Genomic DNA, 19,597 nt, shown 5'->3' on the forward strand with positions numbered 1-19,597 from the left:
TAAACAAAATCTTAAAGAAGTTTTAAAACTAATTAGATGTTTGCCATTGTAATACCTATATACAAGTAATGAGAAGAATAAATGGAGCCCCTGAGACCTTAGTGAGTATCTCAGCCAGCATAATGGTGTAGGCATACCTAAATGCACCTAATTTTCTCAATCTCCTTGGACTTTCTCCCACTGGATTTTCAGTGGGATGTTAACAAACCTGTGCATATCTGATGCTGAAGTCAAGGTTTTATATTCTTTATAAATCCTATATAAATAATCCCTGACATATAGAAATGATTTCTAGAATTTGTCACTATCATAACATTTGACCAGCAGGTAACCTTCATTCTTTGTTATTGATTTATAAATGTCCTTCGCGTTTGTAGTAGAAGCTGATAGTTGCTTATTTGAAGTAGATTTTCATTTACAGATTATTTGTTTACTACCATCCATTACTAGGTATAAACATGCACCATCTTACTTAACACAGCAGCCATGTGAGGTAAATATTATTATGTTAACTTTTAAAATAAGAATATTGGATCTCAGAAGGGTTATGTAAAATTTTCAAGATCATCTGGCTCATAAGTGACAGACCTTAAATTTATTGCCAGAGCTTTTGGTTCTAAAATCTTATTTTCTTTTTTTAAAGATTTTATTTATTTATTCATGAGAGACACACAGAGAGAGAGGCAGAGACTTAGGCAGAGAAAGAAGCAGGCTCCATGCAGAGAGTCTGATGTGGGACTTGATCCCAGGACTCCAGGATCACGCCCTGAGCCAAAGGCAGACGCTCAACACTGAGCCACTCAGGCATCCCTAAAGTCTTATTTTCATTGCAGTAACTATATGTTATGTTTTCCATATCATACTGGTACCCACATCCTATCTTGAACTCATTTGAGTCTTTCAGGTATATATTTTCTTTTTTTTTTTTTTTAAGATCTTGGGATCATACCCTGAGCCAAAGGCAGACACCCAACCACTGAGCTACCCAGGTTCCCTGTATATATATTTTTTTATAAAAATATAAGACTTGGGCAGCCCCGGTGGTGCAGCGGCTTAGCACCGCCTGAAGCCTAGGGTGTGATCCTGGAGACCCTGGATCGAGTCCCACGTCAGGCTCTCTGCATGGTGCCTGCTTCTCCCTCTGTCTCTGTCTCTGTGTGTGTGTGTGTGTGTGTGTGTGTATGAATAAATAAATTAAAAATCTTTATATATATATATATATATATATATATATATATATATATATGGCTTGTTTTAGATTTGTGTCCTTTAAACCCCTGATACAATCATGGATTGGCTAATGAAACTAGAGATTTAGCATTCTTACATACTGTATCAGGTTAATTCGTGTGTAAAGTTGATTGGATCACATTGGTTTAATCATCACTGCAAAGGGTACAGTTTTTCTTAGTAAGACTGACTAAGGGTACCAATAGTTATTTATCTGTATATTTTGTAAAAAAAAAAAAAAAGCAACTTAATGTTGAGGGTTTTTTTTGTTTTTTGTTGAGGGTTTATTTTAAGTAGCAAATACTCCATTTGGAAAGTCAGGGATCTACACAGGATCAACAGTGTTCCTTTCAAAAACAGTTACATTTCTTCTCTTTCAAGTAGCAGACATCTGATATTCTATAGTACTTCCAAAATATCATTTGATATTTGGTAATAGTTTTGATTTTATAGTACTTGCTGATTCTTTTCATTGTTTAGTACTTGCTTTTTCAGTGGGTCTGGCTTATTTCTTGCTGGGATGCTAGGATGCTGGGGTGCAGGGATGCAGGGATGCAGGGATAGTAGGATGACCTCAAAACTAGAGGTACCTGCAGGTTAGTTGATCTTCTCTTTAAAAAAAAAATCCTATGTTGGTATCGTCTTCCCATTTCCTCTGACTCAGAATATTTCCCTATTCTATCCACTATGCTGTCTTTACGATTGCTACCCACGCCAGTACCACATTGCACCTGGAATACTATAATATTCTGAAAGGTCTTTCTGTTAATTCTCTCACTCCTCTAGAAGTTAGTCCCCTTAAAGTAGCCAGCATTATCCTATCGTTATGTAAATTAGATCATGACATTCTCTTTTACATTTTGCACTGTCTTCCCATTGCACTTAGAATAATGTTTAAACTCATTATGACTCACAAAGCCATAGGTGATCTGGCTTCTGCCTAATTCTTGAGTCAATCTTGTATCACTACCCACCACATGGGCTTAGCTGTTCCTCAAAAATGCAAAGCTATCACTTTCCTTGCGATTGCAGTTCACACTGCAATGCTCTTCCACTCTATCTTAGCATGGTTGGTTTGCTTGTGTCATTTATGAATCATTTAAAATATCCCACATCATTTTTGGTTGGTTGAGATTTCCCTTTTTACATGAAAGCTCACTTCTGCATTCTGAATATGTCTTTCAATCCTTAAGTCAGCAGTTTATCCAAGTAGTTTGTTGAGGATGTTTTAGGGTATTTCATGTTCACAGCATTGCTTAAACTGAAAGTCTGTTTTAATTTTTGCATTTTTATGATTAAGCCTACTCATGAAATTTTGTTATTGTTGAAATGACCTCTTGATATTCCTTTCATTGTGTATTACTGTCTTGGTCTCACATGGCTGGCATAATATGAGCATGGAAGCATTTTTCCCACCTATTCTATATATGTTATTCATATGATTATGAAAAATATCTTTTTGTTAGGTCTATTTAGTCCCTAAAGTACAATTAATAATCCAAAGTGGATTTATTTCTCCTGTTGTCCTTAGGGTTAAACTCTACATGCAGCTTCCATTTACAGCCAATCTGTGATTATATTAATCAGATAAAGTGATGTTATGCTCTTCTAACAAATCAACCCTGGAAAGTCAGGGTATCTAACACAGCATAGATTTGTTTCTCACTTCTAGTATGTCTCCAGTGTATTCTCTATTTTCCACATTCCTTCAAATCCCAGGCTGGTGGGAGGTACTACTATATTCTAGTTGTATCATATAGAATATATCACTGTGGAAGAGAAAGAGAAAGCTGTCCATTGGTAATTTAATTTGATCTAGAAGAAACAGTGCATTTCCTCAACTAGCCCATCGGCATGTACCGTTCACAGTCTTACCTAACTACAAAGGGGCTGGCAAATGTGGTCTCCAAGGTGAACAAGGTAGGAGCAGATTGGATATTGCTAAACACTAGCTTAAAGTCAATCCCTTTGACCATTCTGGTTCTCATCAGATGTAAGGGTTCATTCAACAATCTGAACTGATCAAATGACGCAAATGAATGTTAACTGTGCTCTGATCTGAGTCATTGGTCTCTTTGTATCTTTGGCCTTAAAGTAATGGACATTAATATCTCAAATCATGCATAATGTAAATATGTTTGAAACATTTTGTAGAGTGTAAGCATTAGACAAAAGGGATCTATGTTTTGATTTTTTTAAGTTTATTTAAGTAATCTTTACATCAAACATGGGGCTTGAACTCACAGCCCCAAGATCAAGAGCCTCATGCTCTTCCAACTGAGCCAGCCAGGCACCCCATTTTGATTTTTTAATAGGGGGAATGGAAAAGTAAATATGTTACCTATGAGATCACTGAATTTATTGAATATACTTGTTATTTATTTCAATAGGCATTATTACAAATAAGATGGAGACTGAAAACCATACAATGGTGACAGAGTTCATTATTTTGGGGTTAACAGAGGATCCTACACTTTGTACCATCTTCTTTGTGGTTTTTCTAGGAATCTATGTCGCTACCCTACTGGGCAATGTCAGCATAATCATGCTGATCCACAGAAGTCCTCAGCTTCACACCCCAATGTATCTTTTCCTCAGCCATTTAGCCTTTGTGGATATCGGGTATTCCACGTCAGTCACACCCATTATGATTGTGGGTTTCTTAAGAGAGAGAACTACTATCCCTGTTGCTGGCTGCATAGCTCAGCTTGGCTCTGATGTTATCTTTGGAACAGCTGAGTGCTTCCTGCTGGCCGCCATGGCCTATGATCGCTATGTGGCCATCTGCTCTCCACTTCTCTACTCTACACACATGTCTTCCAGAGTCTGCATCATCCTCTTGGCTGCTTCCTATCTGGGGGGATGTGTGAATGCTTCATCATTTACTGGCTGTCTACTGAGCTTGACTTTCTGTGGACCAAATAAAATCAATCATTTCTTTTGTGACTTCCCACCACTAGTAAAGCTTTCTTGTACCCATATTTATGTTGCTGAAACATCACCTGCTATCCTAGCCGGGTCCATCATTGTAATCACACTGTTTATCATAGCTATTTCATATCTATACATCCTGCATTCAGTCCTAAATATGCGCTCCCCTGAAGGAAGACACAAGGCCTTCTCCACTTGTACTCCTCACCTCAGTGCAGTCACTTTGTTTTATGGGACAGTCACATTTGTTTATGTCATACCCAAGTCAGATTACTCGTCTGATCATATTAAAGTGGTGTCTGTGTTCTACACAGTGGTGATCCCCATGTTGAACCCCTTGATCTATAGTCTGAGAAACAAAGAGGTTAAAGAGGCCACGAGAAAATTGATGGCTAGAAGACATTGGTTATTTTGAAAGCAATACAGTGTGACTCTGGAAACTCGAAAATGATAGCTTCCAGAACATATGTGATAGATGTTTATGTTTTCCATTAGCCTTATCACTTTATGTGAAGAGCAGTCTTAAATACACAACTGCAGTATGTTAATTAATGCCAAGTTTAATTTATAATTTTCTAGAGTCACAAAATATATCATTTCATGAAATTCTGCTGGGTCCAAATCAAATGTGTATGTTTCGGGGTTAGGAGACTTGGAAAATACAATTTCACTTTTTCTCTCCTTTGTTCATTGTCTACAGTCCATGATTTGAGAGTGTTTTCTTTCTCTTCTGTTAGGTTATATATTTTTAAAATATTGTCTTATAAATTAACATCTTAGAAAGTATCATGTACTCAGTGGAAATGCAATTGATGTAGTGTTTTCAGTCCAGATAACTTTCTCTGGAAGACTTGGCCTGTCTTATACAGGGTTGTCATAATCTTTTGAAATAGTTATGCTGGAGTCTTGAAAGATCTTATTCCTACCTAAAATAAGACCAAAAGAATACATTCCATAGTTTTGTCACCAAGATGACTCAATCCACATGACACAAAGGGAATTCTGAAGACTGAGACTTTGAGAGCTTTGAGAATTCCCAGTAGTTTTTCACATTTCTCAAAGGTTTGTCTGCAAACACTTGTCTTTGGACTTTTGCTGACAAGCCTTTGATTAGTAGGAAAAACTACCACAGAGTGGTGCTAGGAAGGGGGCTATGGCACAGTGGAGCTTTTTTTAAACAGGCCAGTTGGTATTTTCAGGGTATAAAATTATGAATTTAGATACCCAGGCTGTTGCACACATGGAATATGCCTACCATCCTTCTTTGTAATATCTCCCAGGATGTTCATTGCCTCCACTTTTGTCATGGCTTTATTTTAGATGTTTATGATTGAGCCTGGATAGTTTTTAGCCTCCTTAATTACCTCCCTGCCTCTAGAACTTTCCCCATGACTTCTGATTAATCATGTTTGAAGAGTAAAATATGGTTTTCCAATTTTTACAAAAATGATGTATGTCATAAGAATCCTAGAGCAAGAGTAGATTCCAACTCTCCCCAATTCAAAGTTCCCAGCATGTAAATTAGTGAAAGTATAACTCTTTGCAAACAGTCGAGGGTATAAAGACAGCCTACAGAAAGAGCTGGCTTAAAGAAGTCCTGGTAACTCAGTCATCTTGTGGATGAAGTTATTTATCCATAGTTTTCAAAAAAGATAACACCAGAGAATCCCAGGCTAGTCACTAGATTTTACAATGAAGCCATCAGGCAGTGTTCCCTCGCATCTCCCGGACCTCTTATGTTCCACATTTAAAAAAAAAAAAAAAATTTAAATATTTATTTGCATATCTTCTTTTGTGTAATGTCTCTTCAGGTCCTTTACCAATTTTATTCTCAGATTGTACTTTTCTTATTGATTTGGTTTTACTATAATCTGCCTATAAATCCTTTGTCAGCTTTGTACATTTTATTTAATTTTTTTTTTAATTTCTTATTTACTTATGATAGTCACACACAGAGAGAGAGAGAGAGAGGCAGAGACACAGGCAGAGGGAGAAGCAGGCTCCATGCACCGGGAGCCCGACATGGGACTCGATCCCAGGTCTCCAGGATCACGCCCTGGGCCAAAGGCAGGCGCCAAACTGCTGCACCACCCAGGGATCCCAGCTTTGTACATTTTAAAGTTACATTCCCATTCTGGTTTGCCTTGTCACTCTCTTAATTGTATCTTTTGATGAACAAAAGCTTTTAATTTTAATGAAGTCTAATTTAACAGTATTTTCTTTATTGTTTTTTTTTAAAGATTTTATTTATTTATTCATGAGAATACACAGAGAGGAGAGAGAGAAGCAGAGACACAGGCAGAGGGAGAAGCAGGCTCCATGCATGGAGCCCAACATGGGACTTGATCCCGGGTCTCCAGGATCACACCCTGGGCTGCAGGCAGCGCTAAACTGCTGAGCCACTGGGGCTGCCCTATTTTCTTTATTGTTTAGTGCTTTCGTGACAAGTTCAAGAAATCTTTGTCCAATCCAAGGTTACAAAGATATTCTCTAATGTATTTTCCTAGAGGCTTTATACTTTTGAAATTCAGTGTTGAGTTGTAATTTTAAATATTTTTGTTTTGCCTGTGAATTCAAAAAGGCAAGGCCCACACATCTACTTACTGTGAGAATATGTGGGACTATGTGATTTTGCTTATATTACCAGTTCCTCCTCCAAGGCTGCTTTCTAAGTAAAATCCTTGGTGCATAAGGAAAGAGAATTTTGGAGTGAAATGATTTCTTTTTGCACTTGGATTTCTTCTAGATTTCTGTTTGTCCAGGCAGTCCACACAGCCATCCAAGAATTGGCTAATTCTTTCTCATCCCTTCAAGGTTTCTCAGTATAATGCAGATCAGACTCTGTACCTGCCCTCAGGTATGCAATTTGCCACAGTTCTCTGATCACAAGGAAAGACAGGGAAATAATCCCATTTAAAATAACACAAAAAAGAATAAAATAACCTAAGAATAAATTTAACAAAGGAGGTGAAAGACTTGTATACTGAAAACTACAAAATATTGATGAAAGAAATTAAATAAAACACAAGCAAATGTAAAAACATCCTGTGTAATTTAAGAAATTAAATAAAACACAAGCAAATGTAAAAACATCCTGTGTTCTTGGGTTGGAAGATTTAATATTGTTAAAATATCCATACTACCCAAAGCAGATTCAGTACATCCCTATCAAAATCTCAATAGAATTTTGTTATAGAAATAGAAAAAACAACTCTAAGATTCATATGGAGTCTCAGAGGGCCCCCAAACAACCAAAATAATCTTAAGAGGGAAGAACAAAGCTGTAGGCATCACACTTCCTGATTCAAATAATATTGCAAAGCTAAAGTAATAAAAATGGTATGGTCCTGGGCAGCCCAGGTGGCTCAGCAGTTTAGCACCTGCCTTTGGCCCAGGGCGTGATCCTGGGGACCCGGGATCAAAGTCCCATGTTGGGCTTCATGCATGGAGCCTGCTTCTCCCTCTGCCTGTGTCTCTGCCTCTGTGTGTGTGTGTGTGTGTCTCTATGAATAAATTAATAAAATCTTTAAAAAATTGTATGGTACTGACATAAAGTAGACATACAAAGCAATGAATACAATAGAGAGCTAAAAATAAACATATGCATATACAATCAAATAATTTTTGACAAGGGCACCAAGAATACACAGTAAGGAAAGGATAGATAGTCCCATCAATAAATGGTATTGGGAAAACTGGATATCCACATGCAAAAGAATGAAATTGAACTCTTACATTACACCCAAGAATCAACTCAAAACAGATTCAAGACTTAAATGTAAGAATTTAAACTGCAAGAAGAAAACTCCCAGAAGAAAACAGGGGGAGAGCTTCATATGATTATTCTTGGCAATAATTCTTTGGTATGACGTCGAAATCACAGGCAACAAAAACAGAAACAGGTAAGTGGGACCACCACAAACTAATAATCTGCACAGCAATGAAAACAATCATCAAAGTGAAAATGCAACTACAGAACGAGAGAAAATATTTGCAAACCACATATCTGATGAGAGGTTAGTTTCAAAAATATATAAGAAACTCAATAAAAACAACTCAGTACCAAAAACACTAATAATTTGATTGAAAAATAGCCTAAAAAGTCAAATGGACATTTCTTCAAAAAAGACACAAAAATGGCCAAAGGTACAAGGAAAGATGCTCAACATCACTAATCATCATGTAGATGCAAATCACGACCACAATGAGAAATCATTTCACATCTGTCAAGATGGCTATTATTTAAAAAAGAGAGAGAAAGACAAGTGTAGATTAGGATGCAGAGAAAGAGCAAACTTTGGTACATTGTTCCTGGGAATGCAAAATGGTGTGGTTGCTATGAAAAACAGTATGGAAGTTAATCATTAATAGAACTACCATATCATCCAGTAATCCCACCTCTAGATATTGATCTAAAAGAGCTGAAATTAGTATCTCAGAGATACCAGCCCTCTCATGTTCACTCCAGCACTGTTTATAATAGCCAAGACAGGGATCCCTGGGTGGCGCAGCGGTTTAGCGCCTGCCTTTGGCCCAGGGCGCGATCCTGGAGACCCAGGATCGAATCCCACGTCGGGCTCCCGGTGCATGGAGCCTGCTTCTCCCTCTGCCTGTGTCTCTGCCTCTCTCTCTCTCTGTGTGCCTATCATAAATAAATAATAATAATAAAAAAAATAGCCAAGACAGGAAAGCAGCCTAAATGTCCACTGACAGATAAATGGATAAAGAAAATTTGGTATGTATACATACAATGGAATGTTATTAAGTCTTATAAAAGGAAATTCTGCAATATGTGATGACATGGATGAACCTGGAAGATGTTATGCTAAGTGAAATAAACCCATCACAGAAGGACTAAGTCTGTATGATTCCATTTTACAGTGTACCTAAAATAGTCACTCATAGACCCAAGAGTGGAATGATGGTTGTCAGAGGTTGGAGTTGGAGTGAAATGGGGAGCTGCTAGTCAACAGGCCTAAGGTTGTAGTTAAGCAAGATGAAGAAGTCCTAGAAATCTGCTATAGAACATTGTACTATAGTTAACAATACTATAGGGTGCACATAGGAGCCAATTAAGAGGACATCTCATTTTAGGTGTGCCACGGTAAAATAAAAATCTTAAAAAGTAGATTATTCATTTATTCACTGACTCATTCATTTGTTTAAAACTGCTATGTACCAGGCACTCTGCAATGTTCTCAGAATAAAGTGAGGAATGAGGCAGACATGATTCCTCCCTCATGGAAATGTAGGAAGGTAGGGGGAAAAAAATCATTCAGCAATTATTTACACTAGTATCTACATAAGCAAAGGTGTATTATGTACAAAACATATTTCAGGGTTTCAGAATTCTCTGAAACTGTTTGCTGAGACTATGACTTAGTCTTAGACAAGACTTAGATGCTTCCATGGTCAAATAATTTAAACCTCAGACCTAAGGTCGCTAGGAATTAGTTTTCCATTGGAAAGGGGTGGAGTGATGAATACAATTATAAAATAGTTTGTAGTTGGGTAAAGATAGAGATGTGGGAGTGTGTATTTATCTTTAGGTCATAGCATAGTATCTGATACATAGACATATTTTCTAAAAATTGTTTAACACTAATTCAACAAACATCTATTTAGTGCTTTCTAGATTTCCAGCACTCTGCCATTAAAGAGGAATACAAATACCTATTTGTGCCATTCCTCCATCACAATTTGGCTTCTTGAAACCTAAAGGAATAGTATCTTCCTAGGACTGAGGGAGTCTCAGCATGTCCATTTCCTAATTTGCTGGGTTTGAGGTGTTTGAGCTGTTAGATCCTCCTAACATTGATTATCAGGTTTAGCTTTGTTCTGAAGGTTATTAACTGATGAGCTCTTTCAAGCTTAGGATCAAAGGAACCTGACTTTCAACCTTAAAGAAAGTTCTGCTATGTGGCCATGGTTCAAGAATACAGCCAGAGTCAACTGTCGCCATGTATCTTTGACAACCTGCCAGTCTATGTGGCAGTTGTGGATGGCAGGGTCCTGAGAAAAATGTTAGGGTGAGCTTCGTTGTTTTATTAGAAAGCTTACATGTTGGTGGATCAAAGTTGGCAAAGGGGAGAGAAGGGCATGGTTAAGAAACGTTTGCCACCCACCAGTGTGGTATGTATGTCAAGGGTCCTAGGACAGATCCATATACCAAGTGAAAAATATATAGGACTTTTTAAATGTACATCACTTATGTTAAAATAATATTGCAATTCCAGTGGATTCATGTTTGTAAATTAAACTGTATTAGCAAACAGAAATTATCTCTAAACATAGATGACATGAAAACCTGGACCATTGAATATAGCCACATTTCAGAAATGCCACAAAATGTCACAGCCCATATTATTCTTGTTGATCTAATAATCAACTTCAATGGTACTAAAATGTTATAATTATTTTCAATGTAATTAAATTAAAATGTTTAATTTCTTTATTTAATTAAAAAATAAATGGAGCCTCAGAGTATGTAGAAAGTATTTCAATTATATACTTTTATATAATCATGTTTACATGATATATCTCTGTCCCAATAGATTTGCACATGTAATTTCTCTATCCCAATGGATTCTCAATGTAGTTTTCCAAAACAAACTAATTTATAATTACAAGTGAAGTAAGTGATTTGGGCCTTATCTCAAATGACACAAACCTCACTTAAATATGGCTCTGCCATACGGTGACAATTCCTTGGAGCCTATCCCTAGTATTGCAGTGGATGTGTTACAAATTTGTACTTGTTCTTTTTAAGGACACAGAAATATTTGATTCTCTTATACGTACAAGAAATTACAAGTCGATTACTTCAAGAAAATTATTAGAAATTGGGCATTTATTTGTTGCATACATAGTACTTGGTCTTTTTTATCCACATCACATCATTTTTAACACAAGAATCACATGAGGTATGTATCATTATTTCCTTTTTACAGGTAAGGAAACAGATGATAAGCAATTTCTTTAATGTGCCAATGATTCCATAGATAGTGGGAGGCAGAGCTAGAAACCGATGCCAAGGTTGTGTGGCTACCAAAGTCCAAGGTATTTCTGCTCATCATTTGCCTTCCCTGCTGGCACTCATATAAAACTTTGAAAGGATTTGTATCTTCCATACATTTTTTTTTCAAAAAATCTATTTCAGGTTGAGGCTTTGTCTTATTAAGAAAGCTAGAATGTGAGAATTCAGACATGTAACCCTAGTACTGTTCATACTGTAGGATGTCATTGTCATGACTCACATATAACATTGAGTAAAATGTGCATGGCTGCTGACAGTTATATGTGTATGTTTTCTTAATTTTTCTTCAGATAAAAGTTCTTCAGGAAAAAAACGAATTATCCAGAATATGTTGGTCTTTAAACTAGAAGAGCCATGGAAATGATTGAATGTAATTAATATATTCCCCTCTCCTTATTCATGTGCTCTAATTTGAATGAAGGGAATATTTTTCTGAAATGCTAATCTTTCTTTCAACCCAATTTCCTAGCCTTACTAGCTGGCTACTTGCATTCATACCTCTCTAACTACCTCTCCCCCCACATCATATACTCCTACTTCCTATTTCCCTATAGTTGCTTAATAGAACTGATGAAACCAAAACTTACTAATACAGGTCCCCAAATGCTTCACTTTCCAATTAACCCCAGCCCATAAAAATACCTGGACTCTTCTTGTTGCTTCATGCAATCTTAGAAGCATGAAAAAGTATGATGTACTCTTACTCCTAAAAGATTTTGCCAAATATCCATGAGTTAGCTCATAAGAATAATAAAAATTCTATTTGGCCCTTTCATCTTGGACATAGACACTTTCCAGCCCTTGGTATCAATCATAACTAAGGATGTAATTTTTTTCATTTCAGGGAAAGGATCAAGTAAGAAAGAGATGTCAAAGTCAACTCCATAATTTTTGGCCCAATAATTGGATAAATGTATTGTGATAGTATTGACTAAAAAAGAAAATACTGGGCAGAGGCACATTTAGGGTGGGAGTGGAAAATCAAGAGCTGGCCTCTCCATGATCATTTCGGTGATTTACATTTTACGTTACTACATTCAGTATTGCTGTAACAATCACTCACATACTTCTTCTTACACATGGGAAAGACTTACTCCATGGCATACAAACAGAAGTAAAATAGCTGAAATCTAAGGTCATCGAGTCTTCAATTTTAACATTTTCATGAAATTGGGAAAGAAAATTTGTGTGCACAAAGTCCTCTGTGTGAGGTAGAGTTACCACTTAAAGACTGTAATTGTAGGGTTCTATTTAGATATCTACATTAAATGTGAAATAATTTCAACCCGTTTAACTTCCTCTGGTTCTGATTTCAATAGGCACCATTAAATGGATAGATGGAGAATGAAAATCATACAACAGTGACAGAGTTCATTATTCTGGGATTAACAGATAATCCCACACTATGTGCCATCTTCTTTGTGATTTTCCTGGGAGTTTATATAATTACCATAGTGGGAAATATCAGTATAATCATCCTAATCCGAAGCAGCCCACAGCTTCACACCCCGATGTACCTTTTTCTCAGCCATTTGGCCTTTGTAGACATTGGGTATTCCACCTCAGTGACTCCGATCATGCTAATGAGTTTCTTAAGAGAGAAAACGACTATCCCTGTCACTGGCTGTATAGCCCAGCTTGGCTCTGATGTCACTTTTGGGACTACAGAGTGCTTCCTGCTGGCCACCATGGCCTATGATCGCTATGTGGCCATCTGCTCTCCCTTGCTCTACTCCACCCAGATGTCCCCAGTGGTCTGCTTCCTCCTATTGGGGGCTTCCTACCTGGGTGGATGCATGAACGCTTCATCATTTACTGGCTGTTTGATGAATCTAACCTTCTGTGGACCAAACAAAATCAACCATTTCTTCTGTGACCTCTTTCCACTCTTGAAGCTTTCTTGTGGCCATGTTTATATTGCCGAAATATCGCCCGCCATCTCTTCCGCATCCGTCCTCATAAGCACACTGTTTACCATAATTGTGTCCTATACCTACATTCTCCACTCAATCCTGAATATGCGCTCTACTGAGGGGAGAAAGAAGGCCTTCTCAACCTGCACCTCCCACCTCACCGCAGTCACTTTGTTTTATGGGACAGTTTTGTTCGTTTATGTGATGCCCAAGTCAACTTATTCAGCTGATCAGGTCAAAGTGGCATCTGTGATCTATACAGTGGTAGTCCCCATGTTGAACCCCCTCATCTATAGCCTGAGAAACAAGGAGGTAAAAGGAGCCATGCGAAAACTAATGGCTAAAATGCATTGGTTCTCCTGAATTACATCAGATATAAATCCATAAATAACGAACCAATGATTTGAGGAAACATTTGTGCTGGATACTTTAATGATATTTATCACTAACTTTATCACTTTGATAGTGAAGATCTCCTACAAATACAAAAAGCCAGTGTTCACTTCCATATAGAGAGTTAAATGTATCATTAACATGGAAATTTTCTTCATTCAAATTCAATATGAAATTTTCAAGGTAAAAATACCTTTGCAAAATTGTTCCATTTATCAATTGTGAGTCTTATTTAAATATAGACAACTATTCCCACCAAAGATCAAATTTAATTGGATTCATCTTGTTAAACATTTGGGAAAACAATTTGTTCCCAGCAGGTGTGTAATAAATCATAATGTTAACAAGTCAAGCACTTCATGTCACTTCCTTTAAAGGTACTTAATGGTACTGTCCTGCCTTTGTCAATGGATATGTAAACTTTTGGAAACATTGCTGTTAGGGTCTCCAAAAAAGCTTCTATTTTCACTTTGTTTAATCCAGAGCAAAAGATTATTCCTCTTTTGGCCATTCCGAAATCTATTCCAGATAACACAGAAGGAACTTTGTACACATCTCTGTGGACTCTTTTTGCAACTTGGGTCTTACCAGGTGAGTCTACAGTAAGATTTCAAAAGCTGAAGTTTCTTTGGAGGGGGAGACTGGGATATCAGGACTTTCTTTCAACAATAATTGATAGGAGACATGAGATTATGGTTCAGGCAAATAATACATTGGCTGCACACTTTGTAATGTCTCTCAGGGAGGTTCTACTATCACTGCTTCTTCCACTTGATCTTTCTGAAGGCACTTATGATCTAGTCTGATTATGTCTATTATCTCCATATTGAGTCCCTGCCTCCTGTACTCCTTTCACAATGATTTATGATTAATATTTTAGCTCATATATTTTATTATCAGCATATGAATAATGTCAGACAAATTCTGAGACCGTTTGGAGGGACCACTTTACAAGCTGACCTGGGTTCTTTCCTGGCAAATCAAGGAAACCTCCTCCTTTTCTGCCTGGAAGCTACTCTGTGGAATTTCTCTGGTCCTATTTCCCCATTTGTTCCTCTTTACTTGCATAAATTATAGGCCTGTAATCCCACCAGTGCAGTAATTCTGAGGTTGAAGTCAGTATAGATACAGGCCTTTACAAAGAGAAGGCCCCCAAACTTGTCTTGGAAGGGCATTTTGGGAGTCATGATGGGAACTCTGCACCCTGGTGGTTGAAGTTTTTCAGAGTTTCTGGAAATCTTTGTCTTCCTCTTTCCTCTTACACTTGGCTTTTCACCAGGGTACATGCTCGACCTTCTGCCCTGCTGCCCTTCCCCCATGGGTCATCTTATCTTCTCCCATGAGCTCAGCTGCCACCTGTGTGGTAACAGAATCCATATACACCCTTCCTTGGAAGACAGACAAACTTCCTCACTGGCCTTCCCCCAAGACTCTCAAACTCAGTGCACCCTGACTTGAATTAATCATACTTCTCACAGAACTATTCCTTCTCCTCTGGTCCTTTCTTAATAAGTGGCATCTTTTTATAAGGCTTACTATGCAAGAGATTTGAGGTGACCATCACTGCACACCCACCAAAACAGTCTGCCTCCTTCCAGATGGAAGACACATGCATACTGACTGTTTCTTTACCTAAGTCTCTCCTGTCTAGGTGCTTACAGACTCCAGTTGAATATGGTAAGTCCATGCAGAGGTTTTTCCTTTGTATTTCTACTCTAAGGGATTCAATAATCCAATCACCCAGATGTAGGTGGTATGGTGTGGAACTATTAACATCTTTTGTTGGAGAGGATACACATTGGCACCTATTCTTTCCCTCCAAAATTCTAAATCAATTGAGGAAATGACAAAAAGAGAAGGCATATGGGAGAGCAAAATATTAACCTGTATAAATGAAGAAGCTGATATTAGATTATCTAACACATATTTGTGGACACAGGTGTTTTTGTGCTTTGAATCCCAGAACTTGACATTCTTCTCTGTTCCCGGCAGTACTAGAAACACTCAGGTCTCCCCAGAGAGACTAGGCCTTACCCCATCTATTTATAGTGCAGAGTAGCACTGAGGGCAGACACACTCCCAAGAGAAAGGGGGAAAGGGAAAGGCTGGGATTGCTCTTATGGGTTGAATTGTGTTCCTCAAAAATTCATATGTTGTAATCCTAACCACCAGTATCTCAGAAAGTGAGCTTGTTTGGAAATAGATACAAATGTTACAGATGTAATTAGTTTAGATGAAGTCATATTGCAGTTAGGTGGGCTTTTAATTCAATATGGCTGGTGTTCTTATTTAAAACACAAAAAAGGGGGAATTTGAACAGACAACACAGAGGGAGAACCTCATGTGAAAATAAAGACAGAGAAGTGGATTATGCTTCTATAAGCCAAGGAACTCCAAAGATTGCCCACAAACCATCAGAAGCTAAGTGAGAGAGCTAGAACGGATCCCACAGCCCTTGGAAGGAACCAACCCTGCTGACACCTTGATCTTGGACTCCTAGCCTCCAGAACTGTGAGACAATCCATTTTTGTTGTTGAATCCACTCAGTGTATGGTACTTTGTTACGGCTGCCCTCAAAAGCTAATACTACTACAAATCTAGTTTTCCCCTCCAAACTTAGCATCAGCTAATTTTCTAATTCTAGGAAAGGAATGAGTGAAGGCTAAGAAAGGTGTGTGTTATGCTAGAGGATATCTCTTCAAAAGGGGGATAGAGAATATTAGGAATGGTAAAAAGTATTTTCCATAAAAAAGTGCATCAATAAATAAGGATCAAGGATATCCCTGTGGGAACAATCAAAAACTTCTTTTGTAAGACTTTTTTTTTTTTTCAGAAGTTTCCTGATTACTATGGATTGTAGATTGCTCTTAGAGGGCAGATTATGAAGTGAGAGAACATTTTGAGGGTCCTGAACTGTTGTGCTGTTAAAAGATTTTTGTCTATGTAAATTTCAGGAAAACTTTCTTTTTCTGGAACAGATTGGGTCTTAGTAAGTCATTGACATTCCTCATATTCTATGAACCTTACCTGTAGCAAAGTATTGGAGAAGAATGAAGGCAAAGGGGCAAGAGGTAATTTCTGGGGTGGGGGTGAGGAACTCATTGAATACTGAAACTGGGATGGTGGTTATACAAGTGTTTACATTTGTCAAAAGTCATCAACCTCTATATTTAAATTGTGTATGTGTATATTATACTTCAATAAAGTTGCTATTTTAAAAGATTTTACAAGACAGTCTCCTTTCTTTCTCATTTTAATCTGAGGCTATACGCAGTGGAGACAGGATTACCATCTACTTACCAATGTAGGCCAATTCTATTTCTTAATTATTTCTCAAAATTGTTCCTCCACCTATTGCACCTCCTCTAGTTTCCCAGACATTTATTCTTTTTGATGTCCTTCCTTCCTTTCTTCAGCACTATGCCCATACCAACATTGACTTTCTTTCTGCTTAAAAAAATTCTATTATTTTGGTGCACCTGGGTGACTCAGTCAGTTGAGCATCTGCCCTCAGCTCAGGTCATGATCTCTGGGTGCTGGGATCAAGTCCGGCTTCAGGCTCCCTGCTCAGTGGGGAGTCTGCTTCTCCCTCTCCCTCTGCCCCTCCCCCAGATTGTGCTCTCTCCTTCTCTCTATCTCAAATAAATTGACAAAAAAGAAATCTTTTTAAAATTCTATTATTTATTCTTTTATTACAGGTTTTCTGGTGATGAATTTTAAGTTTGGGGTGGGTTTGTTTGTTTTTGGTCGTAAAAGTCTTTATAGCACCTTTATTCTTTTTTTTTCATTTTTAAATGTTTTTATTTTGAAATAATTATAGATTCAAGGAGCTGCAAAGATAGTACAAAGAGGCTGTGTTTTACCCAGGGGTTGCTGAAGTACCATATCAAAACCAAGAAATAGACACTGAGACAATGTATTAGTATAGTTCTGTGCACCTTCATTACTGAGATAACCATTTTGGGTAAATTTCTAGGTTACCAGTTAAAAATCTTGGATCACTTTTAAGATGCAATTGTTTACTTGTTTCTATCATTTCTCTCAGAAATTCAGCTATCAGCCTTCTTCCCTCTTCCCTCCTCCTTTTCAAAAGGAATATGTCTTTTATTTCCCCTGATGATGTTGGGGAACATCATCAAAGAGATGTGACCAGCCATTGACCCAATAGCTGGACCCAGGCATTCAGAGGCTGCTGGCCACTTCCCCTGTCCTTGGAATGTGGATTCCACTTGCCTTTCTGGCTCCCAGAGGCTACTCCAAGGACACAGCCTTGAGACAGTAACATGGTATTGAAAACACCTACATGGTCTGCATGGCTATACCCAATTAAAGCCTCCTTACAAGCTTTTAAAATTTGGCTGGCAGGTGTGGGGATCCATTTGCCATCTTGCTGCTGCCCAAGACAAGCCATGAATGTAAATTCCCTCTACTTATTAAAACTGCCACCTTCCAACTGGGAGTAGCCACCTCATTTTTTGGTTTCTCCCCACCCTGTGTGCAAGGGAGCTGGTTTCAAATCATACCTGGGAAGCTTCCAGGAGAAGGTTTCCAACAAATACCCTAGAAGCTTTTCACATTTGCTTTGGCTCCCTGTAGTCCCTGTGATGATTTCCAGAAGTGTGGTTGTTCTACTTACTGTGTTTGGAAGTACTTCTCCGTTTTGCTTAGACTTCAATTGCACATGTGTTATATCTTTTTACAATTTCCTATATAGCTCTCACACTTTTTTTTGTATTTTTTAAATGTTTTTCTCCATCCAGTAACATGTATGTTCTCTACCGACCTTTCTGTTTACTAATCCTCTTTTCTGCTGTGTCCAATCTACTAAGAATTCATCTGCTGAATTCCTAATTTACTTTCCATTTCTAAGATTTAAACTTGATTCTTTTTGTTTTTAAAAAAATGCTTTGTATTCAGTTCTCTAGTGTAATTCTTTATTTTATTCCTCTGTTTCTCTTAAATATACGTTTACTGTTTATTTTGAAGATCTAATTTTTATGCATTTGGTCCTAGCAAGTTATTGGTATATCTTGTCGTTTTGTTTTTTGAATGATGGGCAATATAGATAAAAAGTTGTAGAGGCTCTAGATGAGATTATCTTCCTCCAAAATGTATTCAGTCTTCTTCTAGTAGGCAGATAGAGCACCGGATTAATCCCTTTGAAGAAATGGAGTTCTAGCCCCCAGAGGGGTAATTCGTATAACAAAACAACTCCTGTCTTTTTGTACAGCATAACTCCTAAACTTGCATCCTGGTAAAATGGTGGTGATATTTCCAGTATAGGTTAGGTGCCATGTTTTGTTGGGGATGATCTGTTCCTGGTTTGGCCTTATTTCTTGGATGTTGCAATTGCCTCCAAGATACAGTCCTTCAGGATTTCCAAGTAGAAGCATAAGGTGTTACAGGTCCCCTCTACCTTAAACAGCCTATCAAACCAGCACTACAAAATGCTTGAATCTGCTGAGATCTTCAGCCTCCCCCAGGCAGATTTCCAGCTGGTATTTTGATAACTTGCCAGCCCATATGTAACTTGGAAGTAGTCAAATCCCTTAAAGAGAAATTACACATAGGACTTCAAGCTCATGTCTCTATAGTTTTTCATCTCCGGGATCCTGATTCACAAATCTTAGCTGTCCTTGGCATCTCTGACCTCAGATTTCTATGTTCTCACCCTGCCACATTGCCAAAACCCCCAGGCTGTAGCTTTTTGCTCAGTCCCTGTTCCTCTTGACATTATTTGGCAAATCCATTTATTTGTGAGGCTCAAGGAAGGATTTACTGAGGAAATGACATTAAACGGAGGCATAAAGGAACATAGGAATAAGGTGATCATTGCTAGCTGGAAATGCAGAAACAGGTGGGTCAAAGTAGTGATGTGGGAGGCTGAACTAATTATCCTTAGCTCAAAGTACGGTGTCTGGTACACAGCAAGCATTCCACAAGTATCTGTTGGTTAAACATTAATTCCAGTTCAATGAATATTTATTTGGTCTCTATTCCTAGCACTAGATTAGGAACTGAGGAAACAAAGTTGAATATATCGCGTATTTTTTTTTTCAAGAAGTTCACAAAGAAATGCTTCTTAAAAATACAA

At 37.8% G+C, this 19,597-nt stretch overlaps 2 protein-coding genes across 2 annotated transcripts; both read left to right on the forward strand.

Moving 5' to 3' along the window:
- The first annotated feature begins 3,637 nt into the window (after positions 1 to 3,637).
- On the forward strand, positions 3,638 to 4,576 carry LOC112667952 (olfactory receptor 481-like). Its single transcript, XM_025460011.2, has one exon. It carries the CDS (start codon positions 3,638 to 3,640, stop codon positions 4,574 to 4,576), a length of 939 nt encoding a protein of 312 aa, XP_025315796.2.
- A 7,952-nt stretch (positions 4,577 to 12,528) lies between these two features.
- On the forward strand, positions 12,529 to 13,473 carry LOC112667953 (olfactory receptor 481). The gene has a single exon (XM_025460012.1). It carries the CDS (start codon positions 12,535 to 12,537, stop codon positions 13,471 to 13,473), a length of 939 nt encoding a protein of 312 aa, XP_025315797.1. The 5' UTR covers positions 12,529 to 12,534.
- Positions 13,474 to 19,597: the final 6,124 nt, after the last annotated feature.

The sequence above is a fragment of the Canis lupus genome, chromosome 21 (genome assembly GCF_003254725.2).
Source record: "Canis lupus dingo isolate Sandy chromosome 21, ASM325472v2, whole genome shotgun sequence".
Lineage (NCBI taxonomy): Eukaryota > Metazoa > Chordata > Mammalia > Carnivora > Canidae > Canis > Canis lupus.